Source organism: Phocoena phocoena, chromosome 4 (genome assembly GCF_963924675.1).
Source record: "Phocoena phocoena chromosome 4, mPhoPho1.1, whole genome shotgun sequence".
Lineage (NCBI taxonomy): Eukaryota > Metazoa > Chordata > Mammalia > Artiodactyla > Phocoenidae > Phocoena > Phocoena phocoena.
Window position 1 is genome coordinate 38,396,428 of NC_089222.1, and position 18,705 is coordinate 38,415,132.

The 18,705-nt window shown below is 32.7% G+C and overlaps 1 protein-coding gene across 1 annotated transcript in view; it reads left to right on the forward strand.

Moving 5' to 3' along the window:
* The window catches only part of LEKR1 (leucine, glutamate and lysine rich 1), a 238,968-nt gene that overhangs the window by 103,239 nt on the left and 117,024 nt on the right, over positions 1–18,705 (forward strand). The window contains exon 5 of the mRNA XM_065875811.1: positions 8,831–9,016. Within this exon, the coding sequence (XP_065731883.1) occupies positions 8,831–9,016 (186 nt within the window). The remainder of the gene's footprint in view (positions 1–8,830; positions 9,017–18,705) is intronic.

Sequence of the window (18,705 nt, forward strand, 5' to 3'; positions counted from 1 at the left end):
GGAGGTACTGACAACCCCTCTGCATGGAGGAATATTACTCCTTCCTCACTTTAAAAGCTCAGTCACTTTATTCTCTCTGAATGTGACCCATATAATATAAGGACAGAGGGAAGTACTGCAGGTACATGAAGGGGAGATTAGCTAAGGGTCTCCCAGAACAAGTAGCTGCCCTTTCTTATGACTTACGTCTTGGTTCAGATGTCACCTCTTCAGAGAGATCTTTGCTGGCCATCCTAGTTAAAGTAGTCTTCCCTTACACTTCTCTATCCTATTTTTCTGTTTCATTTTTAATAACATTTACCACTGTCAGAAATATTCTTATCCATTTACTGATTTATGTGTTTACTGCCAGACTCCTCACACTAGGCTATAATCTCCAGGAGGACAGGAATTTTGATGGCTTTGCTGAATGCTGTCTTCCTAGTGTTTTAAGAGAATTTTGCCTGTCACAGAGTAGGTGCTCAGTGAACATTGTAGAATTTAAATGGAAATAAAGGACACCCAAATTTTAACCCAGATTAAATCTGATAATTTTTATGTTCCTTTTAAAACCTCTGAGTATTTTCTAAATGTTTTTGATAAGGCTCACTTATTACTTCTATATCTAGGGAGAGAGAGTAAGGAGAAAGGAGAGGCTTTGTTTATGAGTTGCGTCTGCCTGCAGCCATGGGTTACTATCAGTAGTAAAATTCTCAATCTGATTTTTAAAGCTTGTTTGAAACTTATTTTTTGAACTTTAAGGAGGGAAATGCAAAACTTGATAATTCTTTTTTTTCCCTCAAATTCAAATGCCTTTAAGGATTTTTCTGACTATAAACATAAAACAGCCTCAATGTTAAAACATAGAAAATACAGAAAAAGAATAAGGAAGGAAGTGAACATCATCTACAATCTCATTACACAAAGATATTTGCTGTTAACATTTTAATATAGAACTTTCTAATCTTTATTTTCACCACATAGATATATATACTTAATAATATATCATGTAAATATACAGTCATGCCAACTAACTGTGTAAACTATGTTGACATAGCATCTCATTGTAGGAATGTATCTTAACCTATTTAACTGGCTTTCTATTTGTGGACATTTAGGTTGATCATAGTTTTTGCTTTTATAAATAAGGTTTCAGTGAACATCTTTACTCATGAATCTCTATGATCTTGTCCCATTTTTTTAATTTAACATAGTTAATTCCTAAAAGTGGTATTGAAGAATCAAGTAGTATTACATTTTACATTTTATCTAACATGAGAAGACAGGAGGTAGTTTTCAACCCTTAACTTTAACATTTACCATTATAATAAATCATATTGCTTTTATATCAGAAGTGTGAGGGCTTTGTTTGGAAGTTACACAGTGGTGATTGCAGAAGCTCAGAGATGGAAATACATACACAAGGACAGTATATTTAATTTCCAAGCAAGAGCTTAGTGACCATAACAGTTGGGGTGTGTGAAAGTGAAGCTATATTATTGTAAGGGTTTTTCCCCCTCTTTTTAAAAAAATTTCTTCTTACTCAATGTTATCAGCACAATTGAAGCCTCAGGGCACAGATATACAAACATGTACCAGTATATGCAAAACGACAAATATGCTGATGCTTGCCTTTTTATAATCTCTGATCAATTTGAGCACACTTTAAATTTAGCAGCAGTTCTAGAAAATATATAAACATGCCAATTTCACAATATAGAATTTTAAGTAAATAATCTTTATCTTAAATTTAGGTTCAGAGAAACTAGACTGTAATGCTTTTGAAGGTTAATTCTTATAAAGCTTGAGTAACTATCACACCTACACAAAAAGATGACCAAAAGCCTAGGAAGTATATAGACCTACATTGTCCAATATTGTAGCCACCAGCCACACAGAGCTATTGAGCACTTTGAATGTGGCTCTAGCCTCTCTTTGAAATGGTAGTATTTTGGATATGTGGAATTAAAGTACACTGTTAAAATTAATTTTACATGTTTCTTTTTACATTTTTAATGTGGCTACTAGAAAATTTTAATGTATATATGTGGCTTGCATTGTATTTCTGTTGGACAATGCTGGTATAAATAGTGAAATGAACTTTTTATACTTTAAAACTGTTAAAATGTTATAATTTTATTTTGGTTTATTTCCTATTTACAAAAATTATAAGGGCTTAATGTCAGTTATAATGACACCCTTTTATTTTGTTACCCTTTTATTTTGTTACTGTTACTTATTTCTAGTTTGTTGTCTTGCGTATTCAATTAAGCTTTTACCTAAGTTTATTAACACTAACTCCAAAATATATCTGTACCCCTATGTTCATAGTGGTATTATTTACAATAGCCAAGACATGGAAACAACCTGTATCCATTAATGGGTGAATGGGTGTGTGTGTGCGTGTGTGTGTGTGTGTGTGTGTGTGTGTATATATATATATACATATATACAATGGAATATTATTCAGCCATAAAAACGGAAATCCTACCATTTGGGACAACATTGGGACATTTGGGACAACATGAATTGACCTTGAAGATGTTATGCTAAGTGAAACATTGGGATGGCCAAAAATTTCATTCAGGTTTTTCTGTTACAGCTTATGGAAAACCCGAATGAACTTTTTGGCCAACCCGATAAGTCAGAGAAAGACAGATACTGTATGATCTCCTCATATGTAGAACCTAAATAAATAAATAAACAAATAAGAAAAACTATACACCAGACTCATAGAAAAAGAGATCAGATTTGTGGCTATGAGAGGTGGAGGTGGGGAGGGAGAGGGGGAGTTGGAGTAAGGTTGTCAAAATGTACAAACTTGCAGTTATAAGATAAATAATTACTAGGGACATAATATACAACATGATGACTATAGTTAACACTGCTCTATGATATATAGGAAAGTTGTTAAGAGAGTAAATCCTGAGAGTTCTCATCACAAGGAGAATTTTTTTTCTTTTTATTGTATCTATATGAAATTATGGGTGTTACTAAACCTATTGTGGTAATCATTTCACACTCTATGTAAATTAGACCATCATGGTGTACACCTTAAACTTATACAGTGATGAATGTCAATTATTTCACAATAAAATTTTAAAAATAAATATATATGTATATATATTTATTTAGACCCACACGAATATGCCCAACTAGGTTTTTTTTTTATTGAGGTATAGTTGATGTACAATATTTTATAAGTTTCAGGTGTACAACATAGTGATTCACAATATTTAAAGGTTATATTCCATTTATAGTTATTATAAATTGTTCACTATATTCCCTGTATTTTACAACATATCCTTGTAGCTTATATGTTTTATACAGCCCAACTTGTTTTTGAAAAGGGTGCACAAGCACTTCAGTAGAGGATAGCCTAGCCTTTCAACAAGTGGTGCTGGATATCAAAAACTTTGATCCAAACCTCACACCTTATAAAAAATTTAACTCAAAATGGATCATAGACTTAAATGTAAAATACAAAATTATTAAACTTTTAGGAAAAAAAAGAAAATCTGTATAATCTAGGATTCTTAGACTTGAACTTAAAAGCATGATACATAAAAGGAAAAATTGGTAAATTGGACCACAGCAAAATTAAAAACTTTTCCTCTGTGAAAGACCCTGTTAAAAGAATGGAAAGACAGGTTACAGACTGGGAGAAAATGTTTGCAAAGCACATATCTGACAAATGGCTTGTATCTAGAATCTATTTTTTGTAAACTCTCAAAGCTCTACATCAAAAAAATAGTGCAATTAGAAAATGGGCAAAATAAATGAGCAGAAATTTCATCAAAGAGGATATACAGGTGGCAAATAAGCACAAGAAAAATATGTTCAATATCATTAGTCATTAGGAAAATGCAAATTAAAACCGTAATGAGATACTACTGCATATCTACTACAATGTCTAAAATTTTAATTGAGCAAAGCAAGTGTTGGCAAGGATCAGAGAAACCAAATCAATATTGCTGGTGGGAATGTAACATGGTACAGCCATTCTAGAAAATAATTTTTCAATTTCCTCTAAAACTAAAAAGGCACACACTTATCACATGACCCAGCTGTTGCACTTTTAGGCATTTGTCCCAAAGAAATGAAAACCTAAGTTTATGCAGATACCTGTACATACACGTTCATAGCAGCTTTATTCATAATAACCAAAATTGGAAACAACCCAAATATCCTTCAGTGAATGAAGAGCAAACTGGGATACTACTCAGCAATAAAAAAGGTACAGATTATTAATACATGCTCAAGGGACTATGCTGCATGAAAAAAATCCAGCCTCAAAAAGGTTACATATTATATGAGTCTATGTAGCATTCTTGAAATAACAAAATTATAGAGAAGGAGGACAGATTAGTTGTTTCCAGGGATTAGGGATGGTGGTGGGGATAGGAGTAGGTGTGGCTATAAAGGGGTAGCAGGAGGTAGCTTTGTGGTGATAGAATAATCCTATGTTTTGGTCGTGTTGGTAGTTATACAAAGCTACATATGTGATAAAATTGCATAGAGCTATACACACACACACACACACACACACACACACACACACACACACACAGAGAGAAAGGTGTGTATAACTGGTGAAATCTGAATTCGCTCTGTGGATTATACCAAGAGCAGTTTCTTAATTTTGATAGAGTACTGTAGTTATACAAAATGTCAACATGGGGAGAGGAGGAATAAAAGCAGCACAGGACCTTCCTATACATTTCTTTACAACTTCCTGTAAATCTCTAAGTATTTCAAAATAGTTTTTTAAAAAGTAACCTATATAGTGTTTTATGACTCCTTCATTAAATAATAAATCTAGTGTTTCAGAGTTTTTAAATATTATTTTATATCAGCTTGCCTTGGTAATAAGGTTATAGAAGCTTCCTAAAAACTTAATGATATAACATAATTTTAAGTTCATTGACTAAGCTAACAGGACTAAGAGCAACAGAAAAATTTTATCAAGGCAAAAAAATTGATTGTATGAGATTAATGCTAATAATTATACTTGCATCAGCTAGCAAATTCTGTCACACTTACTTTAAAAGCTAAAAACATTTATTGGCTATAAACTTTGACAATATTACAAACATTTTAAATAACATACTTTTTTTCAATACTAGGTTTTATTTGTGATCACATGGATACATCCTTATGGTGTGAGTTGATTCTGCACGGCATAGTTCTTCATTTGAAAAGTTGATGTAAAATAAAACTTGAAACATTTTTATAAGAAGTAAAATAAACTCCTAATTCCTCTATACTAACTCCGTTGTTTTCAGTTTTCCATTTTATCTTCTATGCTCCACATGCTCACCTATTTTTGCATATTTTTAATCACAACATAAATGCCAATAATTATTCTAAAATATAGCATTATGGGCTGAAATGTATCTCTCTCAAATTCATATGTTGAAGTCCTAACTCCCTGGTACCTTGGAATATAACTATATTTGGAGTTAGGGTTCTTAAAGAAACAATTAAATTTAAACGGGTGGGCTCTAATCCAAAATGACTGGTATCCTTACAAGAAGAGGAAATTTAGAAACAGACACACACACAGAGAAGACAATGTGAAGACACAGGGAGAAGGTGGCCGTCTACAAGACAAGTAGAGAGGCCTGGAACAGATCTGTCCTTTATGACTCTCAGAAGAAACCAACCCTGACATCTTGATCTCAGACTTCTAGCCAACAGAACTGTGAGAAATGAATTTCTATTGATTAAGCCACCCAGTCTGTGATACTCTGTTATGGCAGCCCTAGCAAACTAATAAATATAGTAAACCCCGTATACACTGCACACATTATTCAGATACTTTAAAAGATTTTCACATTAAAATTAATTTACATTTAAAATCAAAGTCCAAAATAGGAAGGAAGTTTCTAGAAAAATGCATTGTTTAATATTTTCTTGCTGACAAAGTATGCTGAATATTAAGTAGAAGATACAAGTGAGGTATTTCCTATTCTTCTAATTAGTGGTTATCACTTTATGTAATCAATATTTTTAAGTCTAAGTTTTCATAGATTAGGTTTTCTCAAATCAGAGCATAGCTATTTTAGTAGAAGAAATTTCAGAAAAAAATAATATTTTTACCAAGGCAGAATATTTTAGCAAGCATAGAATCAATTTGCTTCCACTCTCAAAATAGCTCTTGACCGAATAGCTCTTGAACTTTTAAAATTCAAGTTCTGAATTAGGCTTAGAAATGTAGTCCACATTTTTTTATAAAATTGATGAAATTGGGGATAGAATAGGCCTATTTGCTTATCCTATTAAAAATGTTTCCTTCTTTTAGATGTGTGTGTTTACTGCCTTATCAAGTCTTACATTAAATAATTTGCAGCTCAAAATGCTTGCCTCTGAAGTGAAGGGAGAGTTAGGATAAACACATATTTAGGATTTTCAACTAGTGATATATTAGAAGCTTTGTGCAATAATGCCTTTACTCATTTAGTAGCTATTTATTGAGCTTCTGTTAATTCTAGAATGTTGTGGCAGAAATTATGGGAGGAATAAAAAATGAATGGGATATTACCTCTGGCCTAAAATAACTTACAGTCAAATAGTAGGTCACATGTATGCATATGATCAGTGCCATAGAAATAGTGTAACTGGCGCAAGTTACAGATCTGGTCAGAAAAGATTTCCAGGCAGAGATAGCCTAAGAGCTGTGGTAGGTCCAACGTATGAGGCTAGGAGGACCTTCTTCATGGGACAGTGCAAAGACAGGGAAAGTGTATGGTGGGTACAATGACCAGAATAGGTTGATCATAATTTATGAACCCAAATTGGGACACATAAGTGGCAATTATGAAGTTGTATTAATGATGAAAGTAGGATTAAGCATTTGACACCAGGATTGCCATGGGTACAGGGGATATATAATTTGCCAAGGGTGAGTTAATTGACCCCCATTGAGTTTACTCTCCTATTTCCATGTTAGAAACCTCCTGTTAAAAATCTTACTGTACTTTTCCATGTGTTAGAATATATTTCACAAATGAATTTGTATTACAAATTCTTATGCTTTTAATGTCAGATAGAAAGTGACATTGACACAAGGAGTTATTTTAGAGACAGATAGTAATGTACACTAAGAGAGTCAGCCTGTGAACCTAAGCAGTACCATTCTGGCAAACGATAAATAGGTCACAGCATGTGTGCACTCCTCTGCAGTGTCATTCGGACTTAATCATAGACAGATATGGTTACGATATGGTACAGTTTATTCAGCCATAAGAAACTACCATTTTGGCTAGAAAAATTACCCAGGAAGACTTCTTGGGCCTGAAGAAAAATTGCAACCTCCTTATTTTCTTTAACTACATAAAAAAAAAAAAATTCTATGTACTACTGTGTTAGTAGCTTTCCTCACACAAATGGGAACATATCCATAAATTTTTAGAAGCATATAGCTATTCCTAGGGGAAAATATTCCCATATAAAGGAACCATTGGAATATAGTAGACCCCCACTTATTTGATCCCTGCCAATTTATTTCTCTAGGTTTTCCATTTTGAGTAGGAATTAAAGGTGATGATGGTGCCAAGACCCCTTGTGTTCATGCCCTAGGTCTACCTTAAATGCCACTTTTTCTTCCAGATGTACTTTCTTCCCACAGAAAGGCATTTTGCTTTTCTCTCCTTAGACCACATTCCTGATCCTACTCATCACCATCCCTTGGGGCATGCTCTCTTCTCTGTGCTCTGTTCAGCGTACTGCTTTACTTCTCCTGTAACCATTTACTGACCATATTGCCTCTGCAGCCATGTCTGTCCCATGGATGTCTACTTCTGGTCTTCGCTGGCCCATGTGGCTACTATTTCTGCTGTGATGGCTCCGAGACCAGTAAACCAAGCCAACCTCCTTTGACACCCAATAACACACTAAACCCATCACATAGTCCAGGATGAGCTAAGCAAGGAAGAAATGCCACGTGAGCTCTCTGAAAAAGCAGACTGTCCAGATTTTCATGTAGATCACATCCTCATCAGTTCAGTTAATTGTTGTTGTACAAATTTTATAGTATTTTTATTATTATTGCATGTGTGTTTGTATATTATAATGGTGGCTTAAGGCAGCAGTGCTGAAAACACTAAGCAAAGGAGACCTTGATAATTAGCATTCTGAAGGATAAAATGTTCCATGAATTTCTCACAAAATTATATAAAATTAGCACATTTAAATCTACATAATGCTGTGAAGGCATATTGTTATTAAACTTAATCTAAGTAGATAGAATAATGAGAATTGATTGCTATGATGAAATTCTGCCCTTATTTTGAGGGGACAGAGTGTTATTAGAACCATTAAGATATATTAGCTAATACTTTCTGCCCATAAATTTATTAGTTTTAGACACTATATCCTTTTATTTCTCTCCACCCCTACCACCTTTCTTCATAATTTGTATAGAATATGTCCTAGTTATCTCCTAGAAATACTTCCCAACCAGCTCATGCTAACACATTTAAATTTACTTTTCTGAACCATGTTGCCAAGAAAACAATTTAATTTCAATAAAACCCAGAACATTACATGGATATTATTTTATTCATTCGTGTATTTAAAAAGCAGGCAGGATTGCCATTTAATACAATTTAAAGGCTTAAAAAAACTACTAAAAGGTTTCATGCATCATTTAGCAATACAATCCTTTTTTCACTTATTTTTCAGAATAACTACTAAATTAACATTTAACTTTTTGGTTAGGTGTCACTATACTCTCAGAGAAGTCATGTTGGCTTTCAACTATTCATTTTCTAAAAGAAAATAATCATTTTTTAAGAAATGTTTTATGATCCAGTGTTATCTATTTGTAAACTTTGAATTTTCTTTACAGAAATAAAGATGCTAAATAAAAGTTTGACAGTGTCCCAGAGAAATAATGTATGCCTTGAAGAGGAAATGAAAAATCTGAAATTGTTGTCAGATGCAGCCATATTGAGATCTCAGCAAATTGAGACATCCAAACAACAGGAAGTAAACTTGCAAACCAGATGCCATGACTTGCAAAAGGAAGTACTAGGTAAAAGAATTATTTTTTGCTGCTGTTAGCAACTAGACATAATAAAATAATGTCTAAATTTTTATTTCTCTCATGATCACAACAAAATCTTGTTTTAACTAGTTTGTGTTGTAAATATGCCTAATTATTAATAACAATGCCAATAACTGTTTCTGTGATAAATGTTTGCTATCATCCATTCCTATTCTGCCATTTAGATTGGCAAGTATTAAGTGAATATATTAAAGACATTTCAAGTACAAAGTGAGATTTCAGGAAAACAAAGTAGAATTTTCTTTTGTATATCATTATTCCCAGTGGATGGTGGTTTAGAGTACTGAAGGAAAATATAGCATATGCTGTTATATAAGGTGATTCCAAATTTTTAGGCATTTTCCCAAATGAAAAGGTTAAAAATTATGTTTTGGGAACCTTGGGCAAGGTTTTAAATTTTTTACCTTAGAACAATGAGTATGTTAACAGTAAGGCTATGGGGTTTGTACTTTTTCCTGAAGGCAGTAAGGAATCTTTGAAAATTGGTAATCAGGAGAATGATATAACATGAGCAGTGTTTTAGCAAAATTAAGCTACTATCAACATATGGAGGTGTTCCAAATATCAAGAAATTGGAGTCAGGTAGCCATTTAGAAAATATCATTGCTGGTAACCCGGTCCCTAGACTAACCATAAGAAACTGAAGTAGGGTAGAGAACTAACATTTTTTAGGTCCTAATGTGTGCTAGAAACCATGTTAGCACTGTACATAAATTACTTCTGTCACTTCTCACAATGATCATGAATAGCAGGTATAATTATCCCATCTTACAGAGGAGAGAATGAAGGTCCAGAGAGGTAACATACTTGTTCCCACATAGCTGGTAAGTGGCAGGGAGTGAAAGCAAACCTAGTTGGACTCCAAGACTCATGCTTGTCCCACTATGTCTCCTTGGCCCCCTCCATGGCCACACTGGGAAGGCTTAAATAGAATCAGGGTTGAGAGGACTACCCAGGAATAGAGAGGTAAACACCTGGCTGAGTAGACAAGGGCGAGAAAGAAGTCACAGAAGGCTCTGAACTTCTTTGCTTGGAAGTCTTTAGTGATGGGAGCACACCACAGACTAGAGAAATCTGGAGAGGAACTGATTCTGAAAGAGAAGAGAAGTTGTCACATGAACTTGGAAGCAATATGGAACTAGATACAAACTTTAAAATCAGATATTTTAATCTTTCTCTTGTGAATTACCTATTCATAGATTTTGCCAATGTTCTATTGTATTACTAGAATTTTCCTTAACAATTTTTAAGAGGAGTTTATATAGTAAAGTAATTATCTTCTATATTCAATTTTTTTCTAATGTATAATTTGTCTATTGACTTTTCACAGTAAATTGCACCATATCAAAGTCTTTCTTTTGGGTATCATCAAATTAATGTCTTTTATTGTTTCTGGTTAGTCTTGGTTAAAACAGTCCATTCCATTCCTAGATTATGCATATGGTCTCTTGGGTTTTCTTTCATTTAAGTCAGTAGCACATATGGAATTTATTTTTTATATGATGTGGGATTTGGGGCTCCAGTTTTATTCTTTCCAAATACATAGCCAGTTGTATCAGTATTATGTATTAAATAATCCATCCTTCTCCCACTAAATAAACCTACTACCTGTCATATGTCAAAATTTCACAAATGCTAGTATCTATTATTGTATTCTCTTTTCTGTTCCACTAATTTATTAGATGTACCATTAATATCATATTCATTTGACTTAATAGTATATTCTCATAGCTGGTAAAGTTTATTCTCTCTCCTTTGTTCTTTTTAAATATATATTTGAAGGCAGTTATTCTTTGATTTGAATTTTAAGATCATTTATTTACCTCTAATCCAAAGACTCTGATAGATATCTAGTAAAGTTTTTCTCTTCCAGTCTGTATACTTTTATTACATATTCACAGCAGGTATTCTCCCACATAAACTTTAAGATAATATCATTAAATTCTGATATTAACAGGAATTATAATTGGGATTACATTATATTTATACTAATTTTTAGAGAATTGACATTTTTAGTGATACTAAGTCTTTTTAATATTATAAAAGTTTATTCATTCAAGATATGGTATGTCCTTATGTTGTTTTATGTTCTTTAATATAATTTTATAGTTTTATTTGAATGTTTCTTTGCCATTCTTTTAAAACTTATGACTATGATATTTGCATCTACTGTGAATGAACTATTTGCTCTATCTCAATGTCCTGATATTGATAGATGAAAAAAGGCTATTGATTTTTATATATTTGTCTCATATCCATTAAATTTACAAAATTCTCATATTACTTCTAGTAGTTTTTATTTAGTGTCTCTTGGATTTTCTAGCTGTGCATTTATATGACCAGCCCCAATGCACCCCAAAAAGAGTTTATCTATTCTTTTCCAATGTTTATATATTTTATCTTATTTCTTGTCTTGTTCATATCTTATTAAATCTATTTGAACCTCTGAAACTGTGTTAAATAATAATGGTGACAGTGATCATCCTTGTCTACTTCCTGATTTTAATTGAAATCATTCGGTATTTTTCCACTTGGAATTATATTTGATGTTTGGTTTTTGGTAAATATTGTTTATTTTTAATCAAATATTTTCCTTCTATTCCAACTTTACTTAAATGTTTTATTAGAATGCTTTTGGATTTTGTTATATGCCTTTTCAGCATCTATTGATATTAAGCATGCTTTTTCTCCTTTAACCAGCTGGTAAAATGGATTCGTATTACTAAATTTCCTGATACTACTTTTTTACATATCATTTTCTACATGGTTATATTTTATTTATAAGTTCAGTACCTACATTTATAAATGAGATTGGTCTATAATTTTTCTTTATTAAGGGGCACTAATTAGAGTTTTGTGTTAAAATTAAGTGATGTTAGTAAATAGGTTTAATAACGTTTGATTGTCTGTTTTTTAAAGGTTAGATAAAACTTGAATGTGAACCCAGTATCATTAAGTAAAATTCAATTATGAACTCATCTGATTCTGGTGCCTCTTTAAATGGTAATTATTTAATGTTTCCAGAGTTTTCTGTAGTAATTTGACTATTTAAATCTTCAGTTCTTCTGAGCTGTTTTTATTGTTTATATTTTGACAGGAAATCATTCATTTTTCTCTAAGATTTCAGATTTGTATCCATAATATGGCATGTAATACTCTTATTTTTAAAATATCTCCTCTATCTGTGGTGATACCTGATTTCTGATTTTTAATGGTATCTACTTTTATTTATTTCTTATTATTTATCAGGCTTTCAAAGAACTAGCTTTTGGGTTTTTTGTTTTTAATGCTTTCTACTGCTTTTATTTTCCATGACATTACTTTTGACTTCTATGTTTATTAATTTTTTCTTCCTGGTTTCTTTTTGTTTTTTGTTTTCATTTTTTAGACTTCTGAAAGGACTACTAAGTTCTTTTATTTCTCATCTTTTTTGTTTAATAATAGAGGCATTTCAAAGTATAAATTTTTGTTTGAGTAAACTTTGTATCTCATAGCTTTTAATATTATTATTTTTTCAATGCTATCTAAATACTCTGTATTTCTTATTTTTTCTTAGATTAAAGGTTATCTAGGAATATATTTCTTAGTTTCTAATTTGTTTTGCAAGGGAGTTACTTTTTTATTTATTTAACTTAGGGATATTCTGATTAAATAATGTGACATAATACCTCTGTGAATTTGTTAAGCTTTTCTTTATGTTGAGTACATGATCAGGTTTTGTAAATGTTCCTTAGAAATTCAAAATAAAATATAATTCTCAACTTGGTGGATGTAATGCTAACTTAGCTAGGTGTAGAATACTTGAGTTCTTTTCTCTCAGTAGACTGTTTATGCTAATGCTTTGACTTCTAGCTTTCAGTGTTGCAAATGAGAAGTCTACCTACAGCTCTTATTCTTTTTCCTTTAAAGATAACTCATCCATTTACCTGGAAGCTTGTTAGATTTCCCTATCTTTTTTTTTTTCCCATTGGACCTCAGGATTATTCAGTTGGATCACTCAGTTTGTTCATGACATGTATACTAGCTAGGACTTCATATACAGTTTTGACTAGAATAGGGATAGTGGGCATCCTTGTACCATTCACAATTTTACAAAAACACACTGCTAAATAACTTTGGGGTTTAAGCAGAAATTATAATGAATATAAAATATCTGGAATTGAATGGTATTAAAAAACACTATGCATCAAAAACTTGTGGGATGTAGCCAAAGTGGTGCTTTGAGGGAGATCTATAGCTTTAAATACTTACATCAGAAGGAGGGAATAAACTCAAAGAACATAGAAGAAAAAATACAATAAAAATAAAAGCAGCTGTCAGTGAAATAGAAAACAAAAATATGATAAAGAAGATCAATAAAACAAAACATTGATAAAAAATAAAATAAAATAGACAAACCTCTAGCAAGTTTGATCATAGGAAGAGAGAAGATACAAATGAAAAATATAAGGCATGAAACAGAAACAGTGACTACAGATAAAAAGTAAAAAGAAAAGTGAATACTGCCAACAACTTTGAAATCTTAGATGAAATGGACATATTATTAGAAAAATATATCTTACCAAGACTTACTCAGAAAAATTAAATGTTCCTATAACTGTTCAAGAAATTGCAGCAATATCTTCTCACCAGGAAAGGGCTAGATTATTTAACAAGCAAGTTCTACCAACTTTCAAGAAACAGAGGATCCTAGTTTTACACAATATTTTCTAAACAACCAAAAATTGGAAATATTTCCCACCTCACCCTACAAGGCGAGGGTAACCCTGTTACCAAAATCAAGACAAAGATATTAAAAGAAAAGAATATTATAGTCCTATTTATATTATGAATATCAGTGTAACAATTTCAGCTGTATATTTGATACTTTAAAAAATATTTTGAACCACTTGAATGTATTACTCATTTAAAAAATTAATGAAGTTATAAGTAAAAACCATGCCATGCTATTATTTTAGACTTCAGAGAGAAGAACAAATTTAGGACAGATTTGCTAAAATATCCATTTCACAGTTATACATAACTTTCCCAAAAATGCAATTCACCCCAAAGATTATTATCCTTATTTCTCTTTTATTTCATCATTTTAATGTGGTTTCTAAGATAAGCCATTTCCTTGAATGTTTTAGTTTCTTAAAAGAACAGTGAGACATTAGGGAACATATCTTATATTGCATGTAACAGGTAGTTAAGGGTTAAGTCAAGTAACTACCTTTCTATGTTTGAAAAAAAAAGTGATTTATGGGAATAAAGACAAGAGAAGAAAGGGAAAACATTTTCACTAACTAGGAACTCTCTCTGTGTCAGTCATTTGACTAGCACTAAGCATTTGACTAATTTTCCCTTATCTAATCCTCACAGTATTCTAATGTGAAAGCTTTTATTCTTCCTATCAGACATAGAGACGTAGGCCATGGTCACACTGCTGAGATTCAAACCCAGGTGTCTGTTGGGACAAAGCCTGTTAGCTCATTAATCATTTCTGTCAATTCCAAAAAGGCATATGAAAACACTGAACTCCTTTTCCTTTAAAAAAAAAAAAAAGAGGTGGTGGATTTTACCCTTTTCACAAAAATGGACCATTGGCCTAGCAAGTCTTCTAGGAATTAAAGCTAGGACAGTGTTTTCCAAAATTGCCTGACTACAAGAACATCTGGGACTGTGGAAATGCATGTGTGGGGATAATAAAGGAACGTATTGAAAATGAACATTCTTGCATATCAGTCAGAACATACTGAGTATCTCCAAGATTCTAAGACTCTCTACTTTTAATAAGTGCTCGAGGTGGTTCCTATGATGAGGAAAATTTGGTACAAGCTTAACAATAAGAATAAGGAAAATAGGAAAAAGCATGTTCACATTGTAGCACAGTAAAAAAAAAAAAAAAGAAAGAAAGAAATGCCTTAATTTAAAAGAAGTTCATTGGCACTGGCTCCACTATCCTTTGACTTTTTAAGATTCGGTGTTTTGTCTCTTTACTCAGATTTAAGCCTTACAAAGGGAGTCTCTGGTCTTAATGTTTTGATGAAGGCTGGTAGCTGTGAGGCTGACGCACTGAAGAAATTAGTAGGAACGAAAATTGTAGAGAAGGAGTATGAAAGATGAAGATCTGGGACGTTTATATTAAGCTTTAGAAAACAGAGCAGGCCCGGCCCCTCGAGCATCAGGGCTACTGGGTCACCGGGTCCTGGGGCTTTCCATCCTCTGCCACTCGAGAGATGGCACTTTTTAAAATAGAAAAATGGGTGTTATTTTTATTTACTTTTTTGTAAAGTGATTTTACGTCTTCTCTTTGAGGCTTGGGATGATCCTTTGTCTGCACTGTGTACAATAATTGTTTCCCTCTGACTCATTGCTTGCAGCTCAGTGAGCTGTGTGCTGAGGATCCGTCCGCTCCTGGGACGCGTTGCTGTAACAATGCAAATAAAACGTCTCTTTGTAAAAAATATATATAATAGATAGAATAGAATAGAATAGAATAGATTAAGCATTAGTGAGGTTTTTTAGTTGCAAGTACCAGAAACTAACTCTAATCATCAAAGAAATTTACTGAAGGGATACTATTTATATATTCAGAATCTTTGAGAAGGTGGAAGAATCAGGCCCAGAAGATGGTTAGAAAACCGTGAAGCTAGAACTGCCAGAAACACAGCCAAAATCATGCCACAAGAACCATCTGGAAGGGTACAGCTGCTGTGTCCTTAAAGCACTGGACACCCTGCACGATCCCCTACTTACTCCTATGGTCTTGAACACAGATTGATCTTGGAATGAATTCTCTACTGCTTCTGCTGCTTGGTGTCAATTACTGTCATGTCAGATCTTGGAAAAAACATATTTTTTAAATAGTCTGGAAATAAGAACCACGTTTGGCTGCCTAGCTCTAGCATATTTTGAATATGTTATTATAGGAGTGTGTAGAAGCTGTAAAAATGGCAATGTTATTTTTAGAACAGAATAGCAAATACAGAAGTAGAATCTATTTTAATATAAGGATCATTAACAAATGGGAAAAGCAAAATTATGTAATAAGTGGTGTAGGGGTAACTAAAACAAAATAACCCAAAATACACCCAAATAAACCTCGAATTAAATAGAAAAAAAAATAACAGGAAAAACTAGCACCAAAAAAAGATACAGAACTTACCCTAATCGCAGAGGGATAAAGCAGCACTTCAGAAATTGCAAAGAGTAATATTAACAGATGCTGCCTATAAAAAAATATAATCTCTGAATTCAAAAACTGCCAAACCTAAAAATAGAAGATGGACAAAAAAATATTTGTATCATATATGGTATGCAAAGTGTTACTATCCATACCATATAAAGAATTTATTCAACTGTGTGAGAAAACTCCAAGACCCCAAGCAGGCAAATGGTTGAAAAACAGAAACAGATAATGAACACAGGAAATTTGGTAAACAAGCAAGAAACATTGAATTACCAATAACTAAACAAAAATAAAACATTTACCTCATTTTAAATTAGTACAAAGACTTTAGTGATAAAGCTTCCCTTCCTTTGGTGATAAAAAATTGTTATTATATTTCTCTAACCCATAAAAATATTTGTGATCAAGTAATCTCTTTGTGAATTTATGTTTAGAAAACTGCAGAAGAACGTTATTTATGTGCAAAGATCATATTTTTAATAGTGAGTGATTAGGAGTAATTTATTCCCAACTCTAATGAAATGGGTAATAAATTATCATATACCATCACTTGGAACATTATTTAGAGTTTTTAAAAAATATTTTTGGGGGATAGTTGATTTACAATGTTGTATTAATTTCAGGTGTACAGCAAAGTGAATCTGTTATACATACACATATATCCCCTCTTTTTAGATTCTTTTCACATATAGGCCATTAAAGATCAGTGAGTAGAGTTCCCTGTGCTATACATTAGGTCCTTATTAGTTATCTATTTTATATACAGTAGTGTGTATGTGTCAATCCCAATCTTCCAATTTATCCCTCCTCCTCCTTACCCACCAGTAACCATAAGTTTGTTTTCTACATCTGTAACTCTATTTCTGTTTTGTAAATAAGTTTATTTGTACCCTTTTTTTAGATTCCACATATAAGTGATATCATATGATATTTGTCTTTCTGAGTCTGACTTACTTCACTCAGTATGACAGTCTCTAGGTCCATCCATGTTGCTGCAAATGGTATTATTTTGTTCTTTTTTATGGCTGAGTAATATTCCATTATATATATGTACCACATCTTCTTTATCCATTCCTCTGTCGATGGACACTTAGGTTGCTTCCATGACCTGGCTATTGTAAATAGTGCTACAATGAACGTTGGGGTGCATGTGTCTTTTTGAATTATGTTCTTCTCTGGGTATATGCCCAGTAGTGGGATTGCTGGATCATATGGTAGCTCTATTTTTAGTTTTTTAAGGAACCTCCATAGCATTCTCCATAGTGGCTGTACCAGTTTACATTCCCACCAACAGCGTAGGAGGGTTCCCTTTTCTCCACACCCTCTCTAGTATTTATTGTTTGTAGATTTTTTGATGATGGCCATTATGACTGGCGTGAGTTGATACCTCATTGTAGTTTTGATTTTCATTTCTCTAATAATTAGTGATGTTGAGCATCTTTTCATGTGCCTCTTTGCCATCTGTATGTCTTCCTTGGTGAAATGTCTATTTAGGTCTTCTGGCCATTTTTTAACTGGATTGTTTGTTTTTTTGATATTGAGCACCATGAGCTGTTTGTATATTTTGAAGATTAATCCTTTGTTGTTTCACCTGCAAATATTTTCTCCCATTCTGAGGGTTGTCTTTTTGTCTTGTTTATGATTTCCGTTGCTGTGCAAAAGCTTTTAAGTTTAATTAACTCCCATTTGTTTATTTTTGTTTTTATTTTCATTACTCTAGGAGGTAGGTTGAAAAAGATCTTGCTGCAAATTATGTCAGAGAGTCTTCTGTCTATGTTTTCCTCTAAGAGTTTTATAGTATCCAGCCTTATATTTAGGTCTTTAATCCTAAATCCTAGGGTGTGTTCTAATTTCATTCTTTTACATGTAGCTGTTCAGTTTTCCCAGAACCACTTATTGAAGAGACAGTTTTTCTCCATTGTATATTCTTGCCTCTTTTGTCATAGATTAGGTGTCCATAGGTGCCTGGGTTTATCTCTGAGTTTTCTATCCTGTTCCATTGATCTATATTTCTGTTTTTGTGCCAGTACTATACTATCTTGATTACTGTAGCTTTGTAGTATAGTCTGAAGTCAGGGAGCCTGATTCCTCCAGCTCCATTTTTCTTTCTTAAGATTGCTTTGGCTATGCAGGGTCTTTTGTGTTTCCATACAAATTGTAAAATTCTTTGCTCTTTAACTCTGTGAAAAATGCCATTGGTAATTTGATAGGGATTGCATTGAATCTGTAGATTGCTTTGAGTAGTATAGTCATTTTCACAATGTTGATTCTTCCAATCCAAGAACATGGTATATCTCTACATCTGTTTGTGTCATCTTTTATTTCTTTCGTCAGTATCTTATAGTTTTCTGAGTGTAGGTCTTTTGCCTCCATAGGTAGTTTTATTCCCCAGTATTTTATTTATTTTTTTGATGAGATGGTAAATGAGATTGTTTCCTTGATTTCTCTTTCTGATCTTTCATTGTTAGTGTATAGGAGTGCAAGA